Consider the following 18,247-nt stretch of genomic DNA (forward strand, 5'->3'; position numbering starts at 1 on the left):
TACTTCGAAGTCCCCTTATTCCTATGAGCAGATGGGAATAAGGGGACTTCGAAGGAGGCGGGGTCCTTTCAAAAAGGAGCCCTGTTGGGACGAGCCGCGCGGCAGCGAGCCGTGTCAATTTCGAAGTGCTGCAGCCGCCTGTATGCTGATGAGGCGCTGAATATGTATTTCAGCGCTTCATTAGTAAACTTTGAAATGGCCATTTGCATGGCCATTTCGAACTTTGGGGCTAGTGTAGACATAGCCTTAGGAAAGCTAGATGTCTGCAAGACACCAGGTCCTGATGAAATGCATCCTAGAATACTCGAAGAGCTGATGGAGGAGGTATCTGAGCCATAAGCTGTCATCTTTGGAAAATCATGGGAAACAGGAGAGATTCCAGAAGACTAGAAAAGGGCAAATATAGTTCCCATCTATAAAAAGGGGAATAAGAACAAAGCAGGAAACTACAGACCAGTCAGGTTTATCTTCTGTGCCAGGAAAGATAACAGAACAAGTAATTAAGGAAATTATCTGCAAACACCTGGAAGGTGGTAAGGTGATAGGGAACAGCCAGCAGGGATTTGTAAAGAACAAATCATGTCAAACCAGTCCAATAGCTTTCTTTGATAGGAAAATGAGCCTTGTGGATAAGGGAGAAGTGGTGGATGGGGTATACCTAGATTTTAGTAAGGCATTTGATATGGTCTATCATGATCTTCTTGTCAATAAACTAGCTAAATACAACTTAGATAGGGCAACTACAAGGTGAGTGCAAAACTGGCTGGATAACCATAGTCAGAGAGTAGTTATTAATGGTTCTCAATCCTGCTGGAAAGATATAACAAGTGGGGTTCTGCAGGGTCTGTACTGAGACCAGTTCTGTCCAATATCTTCACCAACAATTTAGATATTGGCATAGAAAGTATGCTTAAGTTTGCAGATGATACCAAGCTAGGAGGGGTTGCAACTGCTTTGAACCATAGGGTCAAAATTCAAAATGATCTGGACAAATTGGAGAAATGGTCCGAAGTAAACAGGATGGAATTTAATAAGGACAAATGCAAAGTGCTCCACTTAGGAACAATCAGTTTCACACATACAGAATAGGAAGCGACTGTCTAGGAAGGAGTATGGTAGAAAGGGATCTACGGGTTATAGTGGACCACAAGTTAAATATGAGTCAGCATGATGCTGTTGCAAAAAAAGCAAACATGATTCTGGGATGTATTAAAGGTGTGTTGTGAACAAGACACGAGAAGTAATTCTTTTGCTCTACTCTGTGCTGATTCGGCTTCAGTTGGAGTATTATGTCCAGTTCTGGGCACCACATTTCAAGAAAGATGTGGAGAAATTGGAAAGGGTCCAGAAAAGAGTAACAAGAATGATCAAAGGTCTAGAGAACGTGGGCTATGAAGAAAGGCTGAAAGAATTGGGCTTGTTCAGTTTGGAAAAAAGTAAATTAAGGGGGGACATGATAGTGGTTCTCTGGTATCTAAAAGTGTGTCATAAGGAGGAGGGAGAAAACTTGTTCTTCTTGGCCTCTGAGGATAGAGCAAGAAGCAATGGGCTTAAACTACAGCAAGGAAGGTTTACGTTGGACATTAGGAAAAAGTTGCTAACTGTCAGGGTGGTCAAACACTGTAATAAAGTGCCTAGGGAGGTTGTGGAATCTCCATCTCTGGAGATATTTAAGAACAGGTTAGATAAATGTCTATCAGGGATGGTCTAGACAGAACTTGGTCCTGCCATGAGGGCAGAGGGCTGGACTCGATGACCTCTCAAGGTCCCTTCCACTCCTAGCATTCTATGATTCTTCTCAAAGAGTGGGTGCTCTACCCTGGGGGCTTCTGGTACTCCTTGAGATCAGTCCACCATAAGGCCCTTTCTAATGTGTAACTATTCTACCATGTCAAACATGCACCAGTGACTCCATCTGCTGGCAAAGGAAATGAATCCAGGTTCCTCTCAATCCCAAAGCCTTAGACTCGAGAAGACAAACTCACAGGGGTTTCACAGTTCCAGTCGATATTAACCCAATGCTGCGGAAAGCTTTTCTGGCACACCACATGCTAGTGTATGTAATCAAGAAAAGCCTGAAGTCTGCTGATGGTTTGCACATAGAAAGATCCAAATGGTTCAGACGCTCGGGCCTCCGGACTGGGAGTCTGGAAGTTGTTCTCATAGAAAAGTTCTGCATTCAAGACTGGATCTAAGAGCAGATTGTCAGGACATCTCGACTGCATTACAACTGGTGCTCTGAAATAGGCAAGAGGGCCCAGGAAGGCCACAAAATGGGGCCAAGTTATTATCCAGCCAGGTCTGTAACACCACGTGCCAGAGCGGATGGATTGTCCAAGATTAAATCCCAGGCCCTTCTACTGGAGCTCGGTCCAGAGGGACAGCCAAACCGCCCTGGCTTCACAACTGCAGGCCACAAGCTAGGGCAGAGTCAGCAACCATCAGCACGCAGCCCATCATGCTCATCTGTTGGTGGGTCACAAGACTTTTTGCTTACGTTGCTTGTCTGCTGGTATGGCCCCCTGAAGCTTCCAGTGGCTGTGGTTCACCACAGCCACTGGCCACTTTAAAAAAGTTCAGTCTTAGGCACACACGCAGAGCATGGAAAATTTTAACTTGATCAATTTAAGTTTGGCAAAATTATATGAAACTGAAAACAGGGTTTGAGAACGGAAAATAGATAACTTCAAATATAAGCATCACAGATAAACACATAGTATAGATACAGATATACACCGTTTCCTTTTCAAAGACTTAATATGAATGCATGCAGATAGCTAGAAACAGTTAAAATAACTTAGTCCTTGTGTCTTGATTCCCGCACTGTTTATATTGAACTGCTGGGAGAGCACGAAGCTCGCAAAGCTCAACTTCTGAGTAGCTACAAGTTGCATCTACAAAGTGCATATCCAGCGGCTGGTGCACACAGTATGTTTTTGGTACGTCCTTGCAGCCTCTAAAATTGCACTGTAAACACACCAACACGGGCCAGATTCGGCTCCCCTTTTTGACAATGATTAGTACATACCAGGCTTGATGAGCACTGTTACTTATTCCACCAGAAAGACTCAGGGCAAGGTACTACTCTCCATGAGGCAGGACAGCAGAATTCAGCCCTAAGTTAGTAGCACGAGGACAGTGGGGCTGACAGCCACCGTGGGCCTGAGGGATTGGCTCCACACCCAGGAGGGGGTAGAGCCTTGGGCAGCCAGCTCTGGGCCTCATCCAGAGCACAGCATTGGCCCCATCCACGCCCGCCCTGAAGACGCATGGAGCAATGGAGAGATGCTCCCACGGTGTTTTGAAAGGTCCTGGAGCTCCTGGCCACTGCCACTGCTATTGTGCTTGGGACCTCTGGGCCCTATGAAGTTGCTCCCCTTTGCCCCTTTTCCCCAGACTTCCCCGTCGGCAGGCCTGCGTGGAGGATTTCAACCGTGCCGACGACGTTAATATTTCTAAAAAGGATATTTTCACGAAACAGCCAACTTCAACTTCTATTCCTCTGCACCCTTCTCGTGGGCTAGAGCAGTCCCTCCAATACACCTCACACATCAGTTGAAAAACACCATTGTGAAGAATAGGCTCAGGAAATAGTACTAAGAGATATGACCCCCGCCCCCAATCAAAGTCCACTTCCGATGGCCGCATTCATTTATTCGGGCCAGTACTGTTTGAAAAACACAGTATTACTAACTCTTCTTGGACACGCAATGGATGACAGGATATGTACTCCACGTAGTGGCACCGAGACCACTTACAGAGACGGAAAGAATAAGTCATCTACAGCCTTAGCTGCACCCCAGCTCGCTTTTAGCTCAAACTCTAGAGGCTGCTGCTCTAACCTCCAAAGGTCCCCCGTTCAGCTCTGCATGTCAGAGGTTACGTAGACATGCATTAATGCGGCAACTACTCATTCTCTCCTGTGTGTTGTGGGTCTGGAAAGAAGAGACTGGAGGTAGCTAGAGACCCACAATCAGTATTTTAAAACTCTTCTTCAAGTTGAATTTAGGAAAGCCTTGGCTCTAGTGGCTGATCAGCTGAAAGAAGGAAATAGATGCATCAAATGTCTGACCTACTGTTACTCTCCTCCTGTCATCTCTGCAATGCAGGCTGAGTGAAAGTCTTGCAAGAGTGTGTATGGTGCACACAGGTACAACTCAGGGGCTGGTTTCCATCAGTAGATTGCATCAGAGGGGTAGCCGTGTTAGTCTGATTGTCACTTTTAAATGATCACAGGTTGAGTTACCAGGGGAGCCTAGGTACCTCATCAAGGGAGAGTCACTCAGATTCAAGTGTCTCTTCCCATCACCTGTCTAGCTTTGTGGTCTGATGCTACAGTTCACTTAAGGCAACCAACTGGAATTTCCAGCTGGGTGTGAGTCTGTGTACACATGCACTGTAGCACCAGACAAATGGAGGCAAGAGGTGGCAAATAACATAGGCAAAGAGTTGGGTGCTGTGCTGATGCTTTGGACACAGTCTCGTGCCCTGGGGCAATGGCAGTTACAGGCAGCAGCCAAGACTTGGGAAAGGCAGAAGTACCTCATGAAAAGCAAGAAAAGGAGGGATGGTTTGGGAGGGCACATGGCAGAGAATTCTCTAGCACAGTGTTTCTTAAGCTTTGTTCTGTGGAACACTGGCGTTCCGTGGGCAACTCGCAGGTGTGCCGCGAGCGTTTGGAAAAATAATTCAAAGTTTTACAATCAATAACCATTTTACGGTGATCACAGCAATGGGAAATACTGAACCAATTTTATTTCTACATCTCGCGAGAGCCGTCGGCGCCTGGCAACGCAACAAGGTTGACTAACATTGGGCTAGCCTCCCTTCTCCTTTAATCATCTTCTCTTTATATGGCGGTGTAGCAATAAGCAACAATGCGTGGTGCATGCGTTATGCCAGCATGGCGGCTACACTGTCAATCAGCTGCTTGATGTCAGTCAATGCACATGTAATGATTTATTGAATTTATTATTTCCTTCACTATGAGTAAACAGAGTAAGTTATGTTTTTCTTTTTCAAAAAGCCAGAAGTGAGTGAAAATACGACTGCTGAGGAAAAAGTACCATCAACAAGTGAAGTTTGGTTTGTTTTTTTTCCGGCTCACAACAATTTTTTTTTTGTTAAGAAAATTTTCATAGGTGTGCCACATAACAATATTGTTTGTTGTTCTATGGTCTCCAAAAGTTTAAGAAACACTGGACTAGTGCAGTTAGAAAACACCACGATTCAAAGTTTCAGGAAAACAAAGTTTTTCACATAGTTTTCAAGCACAAAATGTTTATTTTATTTTTTTTTTGAATATATACAATCTCTTGGGGTTTTTAGTGCCACTGACTTTGTCAGTATACAAGGGGTGGACTATCCATCAGGCAATAGCAACAAACTGTAAGACCCAGTGCAAGCTGAAGGAGAAATGATGTGCCAACATATTTTCCATGTTTGCTCAGGAAGCATACAGACATGAATCTAAAGAAATAAATTAAAGACACATGGTACAGAGAACAGAAATCTCTTACTACCGTAAGTATTTTTCCCAGGCAGAAGACTCTGCATAATTGTCTATAAAATTCAATTCTAACTGAATTGATGGAATAATATATTTAAAGGGTACAAACCAAATAATTTAGACAGTTCCAATGCTCAAGGTACAACAGAACTATTCAATTCACAGCTTGGCAGCACAAGACATCTCCATCCTTCAGCAGGTAGTATAAAATGGCATCGCAGTAAAGAAATCTAGAGCAGTGTGTGCCTTCAGGTTTGACCATGTAATGTTCTGATATCGGTGCCCGTTGTGACTTCCCTTAGTGCATTCTATTAAAATGAAACTTACCCTCAAGCAAGTCAGTTTTAGTGGTTACCTTGAGAGGTGAAGATGCTGATTCTATGCACAATATAGTGGACAAAAAAGCAACTGTCAGACAGGAAAAGGGTATCCTTGCTACCTACAGTGCAAACTCATGTAAAACGGGGGGGAAAACAATTCAAACAAACCACAGTCAAACACCAAAACCAAAAGGTTCATTGTACACGTTAAAAGAAAAACAAGACCCGCACATTTAATCCCATGTCAGCTCAAGTACTATTAGCACTTCTGTGACAAAAATACCGTTCTTAACCAATACTGCAGGTTGTATTGAAGGAAGAGTACGTGCAAGTACTAAACTTACATAGTTATTATAGTAACCTGGAGACGGGTTGGCTTATAATTAAGATTTTAGTTAGACTGGTCATCTATGAAACATGCAGGGATCCGTTACTGAACTGAATTACACAAGCCCTTTGGGGGGGCGGGGAATAAAATGTAATCAATTTGCCACTGAACTAAAAGAAAGCAGCGTTTACCTGCTTGCTGCCTGTAACAAAAATAAGTTGTCAAATTTACCAACGACTGCACAAGAAAAGGAATTGCACTGCCCAAAGGTATTCTCTATGCTTATATACACAACGCACTTGCATCGTTCCTGTAAATGCTTCTATTTTAAAATGAATATTTCATTATTCATCGTAGAAATGCAAACTGATTTAGGTCCGTTTCTCAGATAAACAAACCTCCCACTGCAAACTTCTGAAAAGCCGTACAAATTTAAATTCAACCCACTACTTAAAACAAAAGCATTTACTGTAGGAAATGGAATGAAACTAATCAAGAACGTCAATTGTAAACTTTCAGTATTTTCGCAAATAAAAAAAATAAAAATTTAAACTCACAAGCCGATCGTAAATAAAATACACCTTTCAAATATTTTTACATCTCTTTCCAGCTGGGACTGAAAAGCTTAAATTCAAGGCACTGTACTCCTGCAAGGGTTAATACAATTTTGTAACCTTCAATTCAAGTACATTAATTTTAAAGATTGCAAGTGTAGAACACCGGAACACAAGAGAATAGTGTCTTTAGCAATGAAACTGAAGCAAATATTGCCGTAACAAACCAACCATCTTTCGTGAAAGCACTTCACAGTGATTGCTTGATGCAGTGGATGGCTGTGTATGCTATTAGGCCTGAACTGGGTGTCCGCAGTAGACCCACACCGCTTCAAACACATGTGGCATCGACAGGTTCAAACACTCGGCATTCCAATTTGAAATCATCATAATCTAGCCGAAGGCGACAAAGCTATGTTATTTTCAGGTTAGGGCCAGGTGGATGGATAGCAGGCTGCTGCAGTGACACTGGAAACATCTGCAAGCCAGTTTTACCAAGAGCTGGAATCTGTGTAATACTCTGAGTTCCTACAATCCCAGGTTGTGCTGGTGCGCCCGACCACTGCACTCCATAAACCGGTGTAGAGAAAACGCCGCCATATTGACAAAGAGGCATCACATAAGGTGTTACTGTGCCAGAAAGGGTAGTACCTGGCATAGGCCTGGGCATGGATGGCGAACCTCCGGGAGTTAACGTGGCTGACATAGGACAAGACACAGGAACAATGCACTTTTTCCCCACGCCTGTTCTTACTGAATTAACCTGTAGGAAGACAAATACAAAAGCAAAGCTATTAAGCAGATATTCTCCTCACTGACTGACGCAGTGTTATATCTTCTGAACTATGAAAGTTGTGTAGACTTGGGTATTTTCAAGCCGATGGTAACAAGCGATCCAGCTCTTACATGATGCTCACTCAGGCCATTCAGGGTTGATTTTCTGGAGTTCGATTTCGTGTATCTGGTAAAGAACCGTGAAATCACTCTTTGGGGTCGGCAGTTGACCCCTGTAATCCTCCTATCCTGTTGACCTCTTTCAATGAGGATAGACCTTACAGTTGACCGTAGATACGTCGTCATTTCCAGCTATCTAATTGCTGTAGCTAGAATTGTGTATCTGCGGTCAACTGTAAGGTCTAGTGTGGACCAAGCCTCAGTCAAGCAGCAAAGGATTTGAATTACAGGGTGAATAATACCATTCTCCTTCCTCTCCTGATCCTTCCTAACAGAAACCCCCACTGTGAGAAACGTAGGGTATGTCTACACTTACCACAGCATCAATGCTGCAGAGAACAATCTTCCAGGTTTGATTTAGTGCGTCTAGTAGGGAAATGCTAAATCAAATGGTTAGGGCATCCCCACTGATAGTCATTGATAGGCATCCCCATTGATAGAAGTAAGGGAGGTCAACAGGAGAGTTTCTCTTGTTGACCTCCCAGGGTGGGGACGGCAGAGAGTCAAGCTAAGGTACGTCGACTCCAGCTACGCTATTCTTGTAGCTGGAGTTGTGTATATTCAGTCAACTTCCTTCCCTAGCATAGACCTGCCTGTAGATGGGAAAGGAATGCAAAGCATCACCTTGTCCCAAGTTTTTTGGCCTCCCCACTATTAAACATTTACTAAAAAAGTTTTCTTGTAGCCTCTGAAACAGCAAACATTACTCACACTCACTCAGCCCATGCAAAAATGGGGTAGGTACTCTTCACCCTCCGACCCTCTCAGGACAGGCTCAGATTGGGTAATTCAAAATAAATGTTGACGTGAGGAAAAAATGGAGATGCCTGTATACGCAATAGCTGTGTCAATTACCTAGCTGAAGAGGGGCAGGCTGGCTGAGATATGCCACTGAACACAACACAGAAAGCTTTTTTTGGGAAAAGTTGATCTGTCGGATCTTCCAACTCCAGCTGGCTCATAGGCCTGCCTAAGATAAACCAAACCTTAGTCCAATCTCCCACTAAACGGCCCCAGTTGTTTAGAATCCCAGTACAGCTTTACAAAAGGGTGGGATGGGGGCACTATTTAACCCTCAGTAGTCCAACCTTATTCCTCACTGAAATGACAGTATCTGGATTTGCATGGTGGGATGAGAGAAAGGGCTCACTCTTCTTTTCTTGGCTTCCTGGGAATGATAAGATTACTAATCGAGCAAATACCACAGGAATGATCATGGTGCAAGACATAACAGGGTCTCCCTGTGGACTGGGTTAGTTTTTAATTTCAGAGACAATTTACAACTTTCTGAAACTAGTTGCAAAACAAACCCCTAATTTTTAACCAGTGCAGAAATATTTAGTGGCTCTTTCTTTGCTTAATTTCTCTCATGTGAAGTTTGAGTGTGCATCATTAAAATATATACCTGTATGATGGGTTTTAAAATCAGTGATACAGCAACCGCCTCCCCAATGACATGAACCAGGCTTCTTTTAACTTTTCTAGTCTTTTATATTGTTAATTTTGTCAAAAACTATTGGTATATGTTATAGCAGTCAGACTATATCCAATCAAAAACAATAATATGAACTGAGAATCTCTCTATAGGACACTCTTTTTTTAGCTCATGTTTTAAGATACTAAAAATGGTGTTTTTTCAGCAAAGTAGATTGTTCTAAGTAACTGACTTGTGTACATGCTTCACTCCAATTTAAAACTAATTACACTGTCCCAACAAACAATGGACTACATAACAGTACGGTAAATTATTAAATGGCATTATTGCAGACAGCTGTGCTAGCTCTGCTTATCTCAATAGATAAGAATTAGAACTCAAGAGAAAATGCTCCTTGTCAGCTGTGATACAGCTGTTTTTGGATGCTGTTCTACTTTCGTCCGTGCGTATCTCTTGTTCTCTCTCAACTCATTCACTCTTGAGCACAGCCACTTCTTATATCCATCTTTATGGATATAACCTTATTTGATTCCCTAAAGTACCTCCCTCCTATATCTTGTGAAGTTGTGACAGATCATAACAACATATCAAGAACGTCTCCACTGCTCTTGTGAATCCTGACAGAAAATGATCAAAACCACTTCATTAATTGTAGATGCATTCCAGTTATTGCCCTTTTCTCTATTAATAGACAGTTGATTCTCCAACTACTTTTCAGCAACCTTTTTGTGATTCTCCAGCTGTAACTCAAAAGACATCATTTCAGTTGATATTTTCCTAGATAATCAGATGTTTTCAGCAGATTATTAACACACTTGAATCTCGCAGCATCTTCTGAATGTAATATCACAGCCAATACTTACACCAGGGCCTTCAGAACAGTGCTATGGAGTAGAGAAGGTGATTTGGGATTTCCTCATTTCAGTGAAGCCATTTCATCCTCTGCACTCACTTAGTACATAAAGTTCAAGGTAAACCCTAGTCAAAGCTGAAATCCTTGTCCAAATACTGACCAACAGGTTGAATACCTGTGTTGTGAGGAAAGGTAGGACTGTAAACAAAATCTGCTGTGTAGATCATGCAGTCTGAGGATCAGCTAGGGAATCTCATTACATCTGCCTGAGGACCAGGGAGGTATTCCCACTGGAGCACACTTGGGAAATTATGGCAGGCTCAAGGCACAGCAAAGCACGGCTGGGATTTTATCAGATAAGCCATCCAGGAAATGTAAACATACACCAATAATTCCACTTAAGAGCTGGAAGATCCTACTATTTATTCTAGTGTCAATTTCAAAGTCAATTCAACCTCAGCTCTGAATCCCTGTCACCCTTTCTCCGCAACACCTCACGAGATGGCCCACTCCATTCTGGCAGAATGAGCCATTTTCCATCATTAGATACCTGCTGAATCAGATGATCTGTACTGCTGGCTACTTCCACGTCAGCAAAGCTGGCAGCGACACCCATTCAAGCCAGTTACTCATTTGGAAGGAAGTTCCGATGCAGGCTCATTTTTACCACATCTTGATGACTCCTGGATACACACACTGCTCATCAGTGATGAGTATGTGATACCAATGCCTTCTGCTTTAGCAATTATAGGGAATCTCTTTAACTGGAGTAGTATTTCTTCATGCCAGCATCTGCAACGTACCTTGAAATGCTCATGGTTGGCCTGGATCATATATTTTATACTGAAGTTGTTTTGAAGGAATAGCAGAGGCTGGTAGCCTGGGAATGGTATAAGCACCAGAACCTTGCAGTTCATTTGGTTAAGGCACGGGTCAGCAACCTTTCCGAGGTGGAGAGCCAAAATCTGCCTTTTGACCTCTACGTACAAGCCGAGTGGCAGTGGTACTTTTAAAAGTCACTATTAGTCCTACTCACAACAGCTTTGTTAATAAATTAAGATGCAGAACTTTTCTGTGTAGGTGGTAGTTGGTAGCATTAGCTGGTCTTTTATTACTTTACAGGTGGCATGGCTTTGACCAAGCTCCCGGCTATATGGGGGAGGAGAGGTGGGGCAGAGCTCCCGCCTCACATGCCGATGAAAATCAGCTCACATGCCACGGGTTGCTGACCCCTGGGTTAAGAGGTGTATGTCTGTGTGTGTGCGTCGAGAGACAACACACCATAGTAGCGTATCTTCTAGCTCATCGATCATGCTTCCAAAAACTGAGAGTTTCTGGGATGAGAGAGAAGACAGTTCTATTTCGTTACTTTCTCACTGAGTCTCATACACTGTATGACAGTGGTGAGTGGTACTGAATCACATGGCTAATCCTATTCTGAAAAGATTTTGCATAGTTCACAGCGTGGCCGTCTTGGTTTCCTTTTCTGTCTCTTTCTGTTCTTTGTTGTTTTTGTTTATCAAGTGAGTTTGGACTTAACTATGCCCTATAAAAAATTACACTTTTCTCAAAATGAATGGATCCATCAGATGATGTGTTACAAAAAGCCACATGCAGTACAAAACTTCCCAGGCAGACAAATTAAGAAAAGTGAATTGTGCTAAACTGAATTAAGGCCACAAATTCTGAAGGAGAATGTTCCCACAGGGGTTTAATGCAGTTTAACTAATCCACGACTTTATATTTACAGCTTTAGTCAGCACAGATTCATTTTCCTGCGTGGCCCATTGATAAGACCTGAATGACATTTTGAGACATGCTAAAAAGCATTTAATAAATCAAGAAAATATTTCTGAGAGGGAAGGAGGTGAGCAAGATTTTTTCTTCCTTTTTTGATAATCCTTCACCACCACATACATGCCACTTATCTATTCACATTCATAATGATACAAACAATGAGTAATTATAGATTAGGAAACGGAACCAGCACAGATGACATGTCCATATGACATATAAATCTCTGACCTGCAGCAGCGGAACATAGGGCCGACTTTAAAATACCATGACCAATGACACCAAGTGATAAACAACAGAGTGAAAACACCTGATGTATGCTCCCAACCAAAAACCAACCATTCTGGCAGAACAGGCCATGCCCTGGTTCGCTCTTACGGAGTAATGGAAGTACTTCGTCTCCCCATCAAGCCCCACCACTCAATGCCAACCCACTGAAAATGCTCCCAGTGAACAGGTTTTCTTTCTCCCAGGTGTGTCAACTCTGCCAGCATCCTCTGCTCTAATCCCTTCAGTCGCTGCTTTTCTAGCTACCCCCCCGCCCCCAGGCTACGTGCGGCTCCACTCCTGTCCACATCTGAACTATCCGTTCCACGTGCACTCACTTGGCTACAACTTCCGAATACCTCTGACGTTAAGGAGCCTTGAGTCTCTTCAGCTGTGCTGCTGTAACCTCCTGGCTTGACATGGTAAAAACAAACACCAAATACATGACTTCCTGTAGCAGCACCCCCACTACAAAAATTGTCCCTGAACCGCTAGGTCTCTCCTGGGGCTTCTTCACACTCCCCTTGCACCAGGAACAAGTCACAACCCCTCGCACGAGGTCACCTCCCTTCTCTTCAAATATTTCAGTAGAATACTACTTTTCTGGCTTGACCTTTATGGCCATTCCTCCCACTTCTCCACTGCTGGGCTCAGGAGAGGACAATGTACTCCTAAGTATTAGCTTCCCTGAAACACCAGCACCCACCCAACCAAATGGAGACAAGTTGCAGGAAAGTAGGCGAAATTTGTCTTTTCCCAGCTCTACCTCTTTTGCGTCTTGTCTCTTCTTGCCAGGCTAGGCCCAATGGGCCAGTCACACCTCATAGGTGTCAATAAACCGGTGTGAGGATAATCTCCTGTTTTTGAGAGATTAAGTCTGATCATTTCTCTCAGTGAGGCCCAAGATGACATTGAGTTCAACCAAACTGGCCAGCGTGAGTGCATTCCCACCACCAAACAGGAGATGGCTCATGCTGGTGGCTAGGATGAAGAGAACTGGGATGTCACCCACACACAGACTCCACCTTCCTTATGTCACTGGACAAGCGGTCCAAACACCAATGAGTACAAAACAATGGACAACTGGCACCAGAAGGTCCTACCAATGCTAATGCGGCATCTATATACGCCACATGTAGAGCAAGTCGGTTTGACAGGCGGGGGGAAGACCATGAATAGAAATTTCATCAGTTCTATTTTTCTTCCAAGCTGACCAGTGTGGAGCACAACAACAGGTCCGACAATCCCCTTTGCCTGTCCTTTCCCTTACTCCTATTTCAGCATTCTTGCTCCCCAGACAGTCAACTAGCTAAAACAAAGCTCCAACTGATGTATGAACTACTGGTAACAGAGGGATCTAGGACACATCACATGCCATTTCTGACAGAAGTGAGGCTGCATCTTTTATAGGGTAATCACATCAGACAAACTTTTTTATATTTTTCTGCTCACAGCTGTCCCTTGTGGTCATTTCTCTTACAAGCCCTTAGAGCTCACATAGCGGCAGCAAAGAAAGCAAGCCCCTAGGTAGTGAATGTGTTGGTCCCCTGACTGTTTCAGGTAATACGTTTATCCAGAGAACATGCAATGCACTTTACACATAACCAAGTTTATGTTACTTGCTGCTTTCCTGTGTTTGTGGCACCCACAACTACCTCCCTGAGTTGGTGATTTTAGTATTTGTCCAATATAGATTAGCATTAGGGAAAATTTTCTTATTAGGTGGTTTGACATCAATACCTGATTTTCATTTCCATATGTGCTGTTTGACGATCAGATTTCATGCATATTTCCAGGCTGAAGGGGAATAAGTCTCCAGAAAGGTCAGATGAAAGTGCTTTACTAGTCTTTGGGTGTTCCATAACACTACTGAAAACGGCTAGGTTTTAAGAAAAGTAAAGGGTAGCAAGTACATTTCATACTCAAAGCGACTGGCAACATGATGTGGTTTACTGTAGGAATTGTCATTTCAATTGGAAGAAAACCAGAAGGTTATTCCTTTTTCCCCTTGCATGGTGACAAGTATCAGAGGGATAGCCATGTTAGTCTGTATCTGCAGAAACAATGAGAAGCCCTGTGGTACTTTATAGATTAACAGATTTATTAGAGCATAAGCTTTCATGGGCAAAGACCCACTCCATCAGGTGTATGGAGGCAGACAGCAAAGAGAAACTGCAGAGCTACAATTTATTTGCAAATTTGACACCATCAATTTAGGACTGAACAAAGACTGGGAATGGCTGGTCAGCTAAAGCAGCTTCTCCTCTCTTGGTGTTCACACCTCCACATCGGTTGCTGGAAGTGGGCCACATCCTCCCTGACTGAATTCGCCTTGTTAACTCTGGCCTTTTTCTTTATTGGTACTCCCTTCTTTTCATGTGCCTGTATGTTTATACCTGCCTCTGGAATTTCCACTCTATGCATCTGATGAAGTGGGTCTTTGCCTACAAAAGTTTACGCTCCAATGAATGTTAGTCTAAAACGCCACAGGACTTCTTGTTGCTTTTTCCCCTTGGAAGGAAAAGTACAAGTTTTCCTATGCCGGTCCAGTCTCATATTACCTGCTGTGCTTCCAGCTATGGAGAGAGGGAAGTTAAGAATGAGAAACACACTATAGGTCTGTATGCAACTGGTTAAGCACCTCTGCCAACATTTCCAAGAGATGTCAGTTGACTCCCCACTGAAAAAGCAGCTTTCACTCTGAAAAGCTACCCATAGTACCTTATACTCCCAAAGCAAACAATTTGTCTACAGCAGTAAAAGGACCTTAAGGGCAACAAATGTTTTTACAGAAATTATACACAATAGTTGCTGACAGTATTACAGGCTGAGTGTGAAGCAAATCCTAATTTCATACTGAGTTTTAGAATCACGCATGAGTCCTATTAAAGGTGGTTCTAGGCAGAAAACTGGCAAAATGAAGATGCATAGATTAAGAACAGAATGGCCGTACCGGTTCGAACCAAAGTCAATCTAGCCAATGCCAGGTGCCCCAGAGGGAATAAACAAAACAGGTAGTCATCAAGTGATCTGTCCCCTACCGCCCATTACCAGATTCTGATAGAGGATAGGAACAACAGTTTTACCCATCCCGGCTAATAGCCATTGATGGACCTATTGTCCATAAATTTATCTAGCTCTTTTTCGAACCCTATTACAGACTCGGACTTCACAGCATCCTTTGGCAAGGAGTTCCGCAGGCTGATTATACATTGTGTGAAGTACTTTCCTTTTGCTTGTTTTATACCTGCTATCTTCCAATTTCATTTGGTGACCCTTTGTCCTTGTGTGGATTTAGACAGAAGAGACCTCCCAGCCCATCTAATCCATCCTCTGTCAATGCAAGTTTGTGCCAATGTTACATTAGGATCGCTTAGCCCAGTTTAAAACCCTTCCCCACAAAAAAATAGACTAACTCAGAGGACAGGACTGCCACCACTTTCTTTAGAACATACGAACAGCCACCATGTTGGATCAGAATGGCCCGTCTTGACTGTGTCCTGTTTCTGACAGTGGCCAATGCCAGATGTTTCAGTAGGAATGAACAGGACAAGGCACCAATTAAGAGATCCACCCCATTGTCCAGTCCTAGTAGCTGCAAGAGTTGGCTGACATGATTGCTGAGCCATTGGTCATGATTGTTGAAAACCTGTGGCCATGGGGGGCGGGGAGAAGATCCCAGATGATCAGAATAAAGCAAATATAGTGCTCATCTTTAAAAACAAGAACAAGGAGAATCCAGGGAACTATAGACCAGAAAGACTCACTTCAGTCTCTGCAAAAATCATGGAGCAGGTCCTCAAGGAATTCTTGGAGGAGAAGAAGGTGATCAGGAACAGTCAGCATGGATTCACCCAGGGAAAATCACGACCCACCAACCTAATTGCCTTCTATGATGCTCTGCGCACATGGGAAAAGCAGCGGATGTGGTAAACTTTGCCTTTAGTAAAGCTTTTATTACAGTTTCCTACACTGTTCTTGTCAGCAACTTAAAGACGTATGGATTAGATGAACAAACTATCAAGGTAGATAGAAAGCTGATTAAGGTCTCAGGCTCAACACACAGTGTTCAATGGCTTGAAGTTTAGTTGGCAGCCAGTATCAAGTGGAGGAGGTCAGGCCTCTGGCCAATTTTGTTCAACATCTTCATTAATCATTTAGATGACAGGTGGAGAAACATTTTTTCGGTTGGGAGCCACTGGCCACAGAAAAATCAGTCAGGAGCTAGTGAATTTTGTGGGGCTCCTGTTCCCAGGCTCTGGGGTGGAGCAAAAATGAGGGGTTCAGTGTGTGGGAAGAGGCTACCAGAGAGCTGGCTTGGGGTGGGGTGTGTGCATGGTATGGGCTGGAGGCCAGAGGCAGAAGCAGGCTGAGGGGAGGGCATGGGGTTCTGGGCAGGGGGGATGATGCAGGAATGGGATTGGGACAAGGGGTCTGGATGGGACAGGGGATACAGGAGTGGGCTCAGGGTGCAGGGCACTGGGGTGCACACCTGGCACAGGTCTCTCTGAGTTCTGAAGGGAAGTGCTCCATGCAGGCATCATCTTCTACTGGCTGCGATTCCTGCACGGCTGGGGGAGCAACAAACCTTATGGGCTAGATTAAGGCAAGCTGGGGGCCGGATCTGGCCCATGGGCTATAGGAGCCTCATTCCCGATCTAGATGATGGGACGGATTGCATCCTCAGCAAGTTTGCGACTGACACTAAGCTGAGGGGAGAGTAGATATGCTGGAGAGGAAGGATTGGGTCCAGAGCGACTTAGACAAAAGGGAGGACTGGGCCAAAAGAAATCTGATGAAGTTCAACAAGGACAAGTGCAGAGTCCTGTACTTAGGAAGAAAAAATCCCATTAATTGCTGCAGGCTGGGGACCAACTGGCTGAGCAGCAGTTCTGCAGAAAAGGACTTGGGGATTATAGCGGATGAGAAACTGGATATAAATTAGTGCGCCCTAGTTGCCAAGAAGGCTAACACCACACTGGGCTGCATTTGTAGGTGCATTGCCAGCAGATCAAGGAAAGCGATTATTTCTCTTTATTCAGCAACAGCCAGGCCACATCTGGAGTATCCTCTCCAGTTTTGGGCCTCTCACTTCGGAAAGGAGGTGGACAAACTGGAGAATCCAGCCAAGGGCCACGAAAATGATTATGGGGGCTGGAGCGCGTGACTTATGAGGAGAGGCGCAGAGAACTGGGTTTATTTAGTTTGCAGAAGAGAAGAGTGAGGCGGGATTTGAAAGAAGTATTCAACTACCTGCAGGCAGGTTCCAAGAAGGATGGAACTGGACCGTTCACAGTGGTAGCACATGACACAATAAGGAGCAAGTTTCAAGTTGTGGGGGGGAGGTCTAGGTTGGATAACAGGAAAAACTATTTCCCTAAGAAGGTGGTGAAGCACTGGGATGGTCACTTGGGGAAGTGGTGGGACCTCCATCATTTGAGGATTTTAAGGTCAGGCTTGACAAAGCCAAGCCTGGAATAACTTAGTTTATTTTAAATCTGCTGCCTATTTTTAGTTCATTGGGAGATCCTGGGTTCTCATATTATGGGAAAGGGAGAAAAAGAAATTCCCGATGATTGTAAGGTCATGATTTGACAAACCTCTATGATGTTCCCCCTTTACCTCTTTTCCAAGCAGAACATTCCCAGTCTTTTTAATATCTCCTCAGATCGACGTTGTTTCATATCCTTAATACTTTGTTGTGCTTCTCTGTTCTTTTTCCATTTCTAATGTATCTTTTTTGAGATGGGAGGGTCCAGAACTGCATGCAGTATTCAAGGTATGAGTGCACCATGGATTAATATTGTTGCATTTTATTATTTTCTGTCTTACCTGTTTTCCAATGCCTCCTAACATTGTTAGCTTTTTAATTGCTGCTTTCTACTGAGCAGATGTTTTCAGAACAACTATCCACAGTGACGCCAAAATATTTTTCTCGAGTAGTAAGAGCAAAGTTAGACCCTATCATTTTGTACATATAGGTGGGATTATGTTTTCCAACGTGCATTACTTTGCACTTCTCTGCCTGATATTTCATCTGCTGTTTTGTTGCCCAGTCACACAGTTTTGCAAGGTCTCATTGTAGCTCTTCATAATCTGACTTGGACTCAAGTATCCTGAGTACTTTTATATCTGCACACCTTGCCTCTTCTCTGTTTAAATCTTTTCGGAGATTATTTATGAATATGTTCAACAGTGTTGGTCCCAGTACAAATGCTTGGGGGATACTACTA

General features: G+C 43.6%; 1 protein-coding gene across 8 annotated transcripts in view; it reads right to left on the reverse strand.

The window, feature by feature from the left end:
- WNK2 (WNK lysine deficient protein kinase 2) overlaps positions 1-18,247 on the reverse strand; it is a 169,027-nt gene that overhangs the window by 3,817 nt on the left and 146,963 nt on the right. For 7 of the 8 annotated variants that reach the window (XM_075006126.1, XM_075006125.1, XM_075006119.1 and 4 more), the window contains one exon: positions 5,286-7,474. In XM_075006126.1, coding sequence (XP_074862227.1) covers positions 7,124-7,474 — 351 coding nt within the window. In that variant the 3' untranslated portion in view covers positions 5,286-7,123. Of the gene's footprint in view, positions 1-5,285; positions 7,475-18,247 lie in introns of those variants that run through there. The other variant, XM_075006122.1, reaches the window with a different exon arrangement.

Source organism: Carettochelys insculpta, chromosome 11 (assembly GCF_033958435.1).
Source record: "Carettochelys insculpta isolate YL-2023 chromosome 11, ASM3395843v1, whole genome shotgun sequence".
NCBI classification, from domain to species: domain Eukaryota; kingdom Metazoa; phylum Chordata; order Testudines; family Carettochelyidae; genus Carettochelys; species Carettochelys insculpta.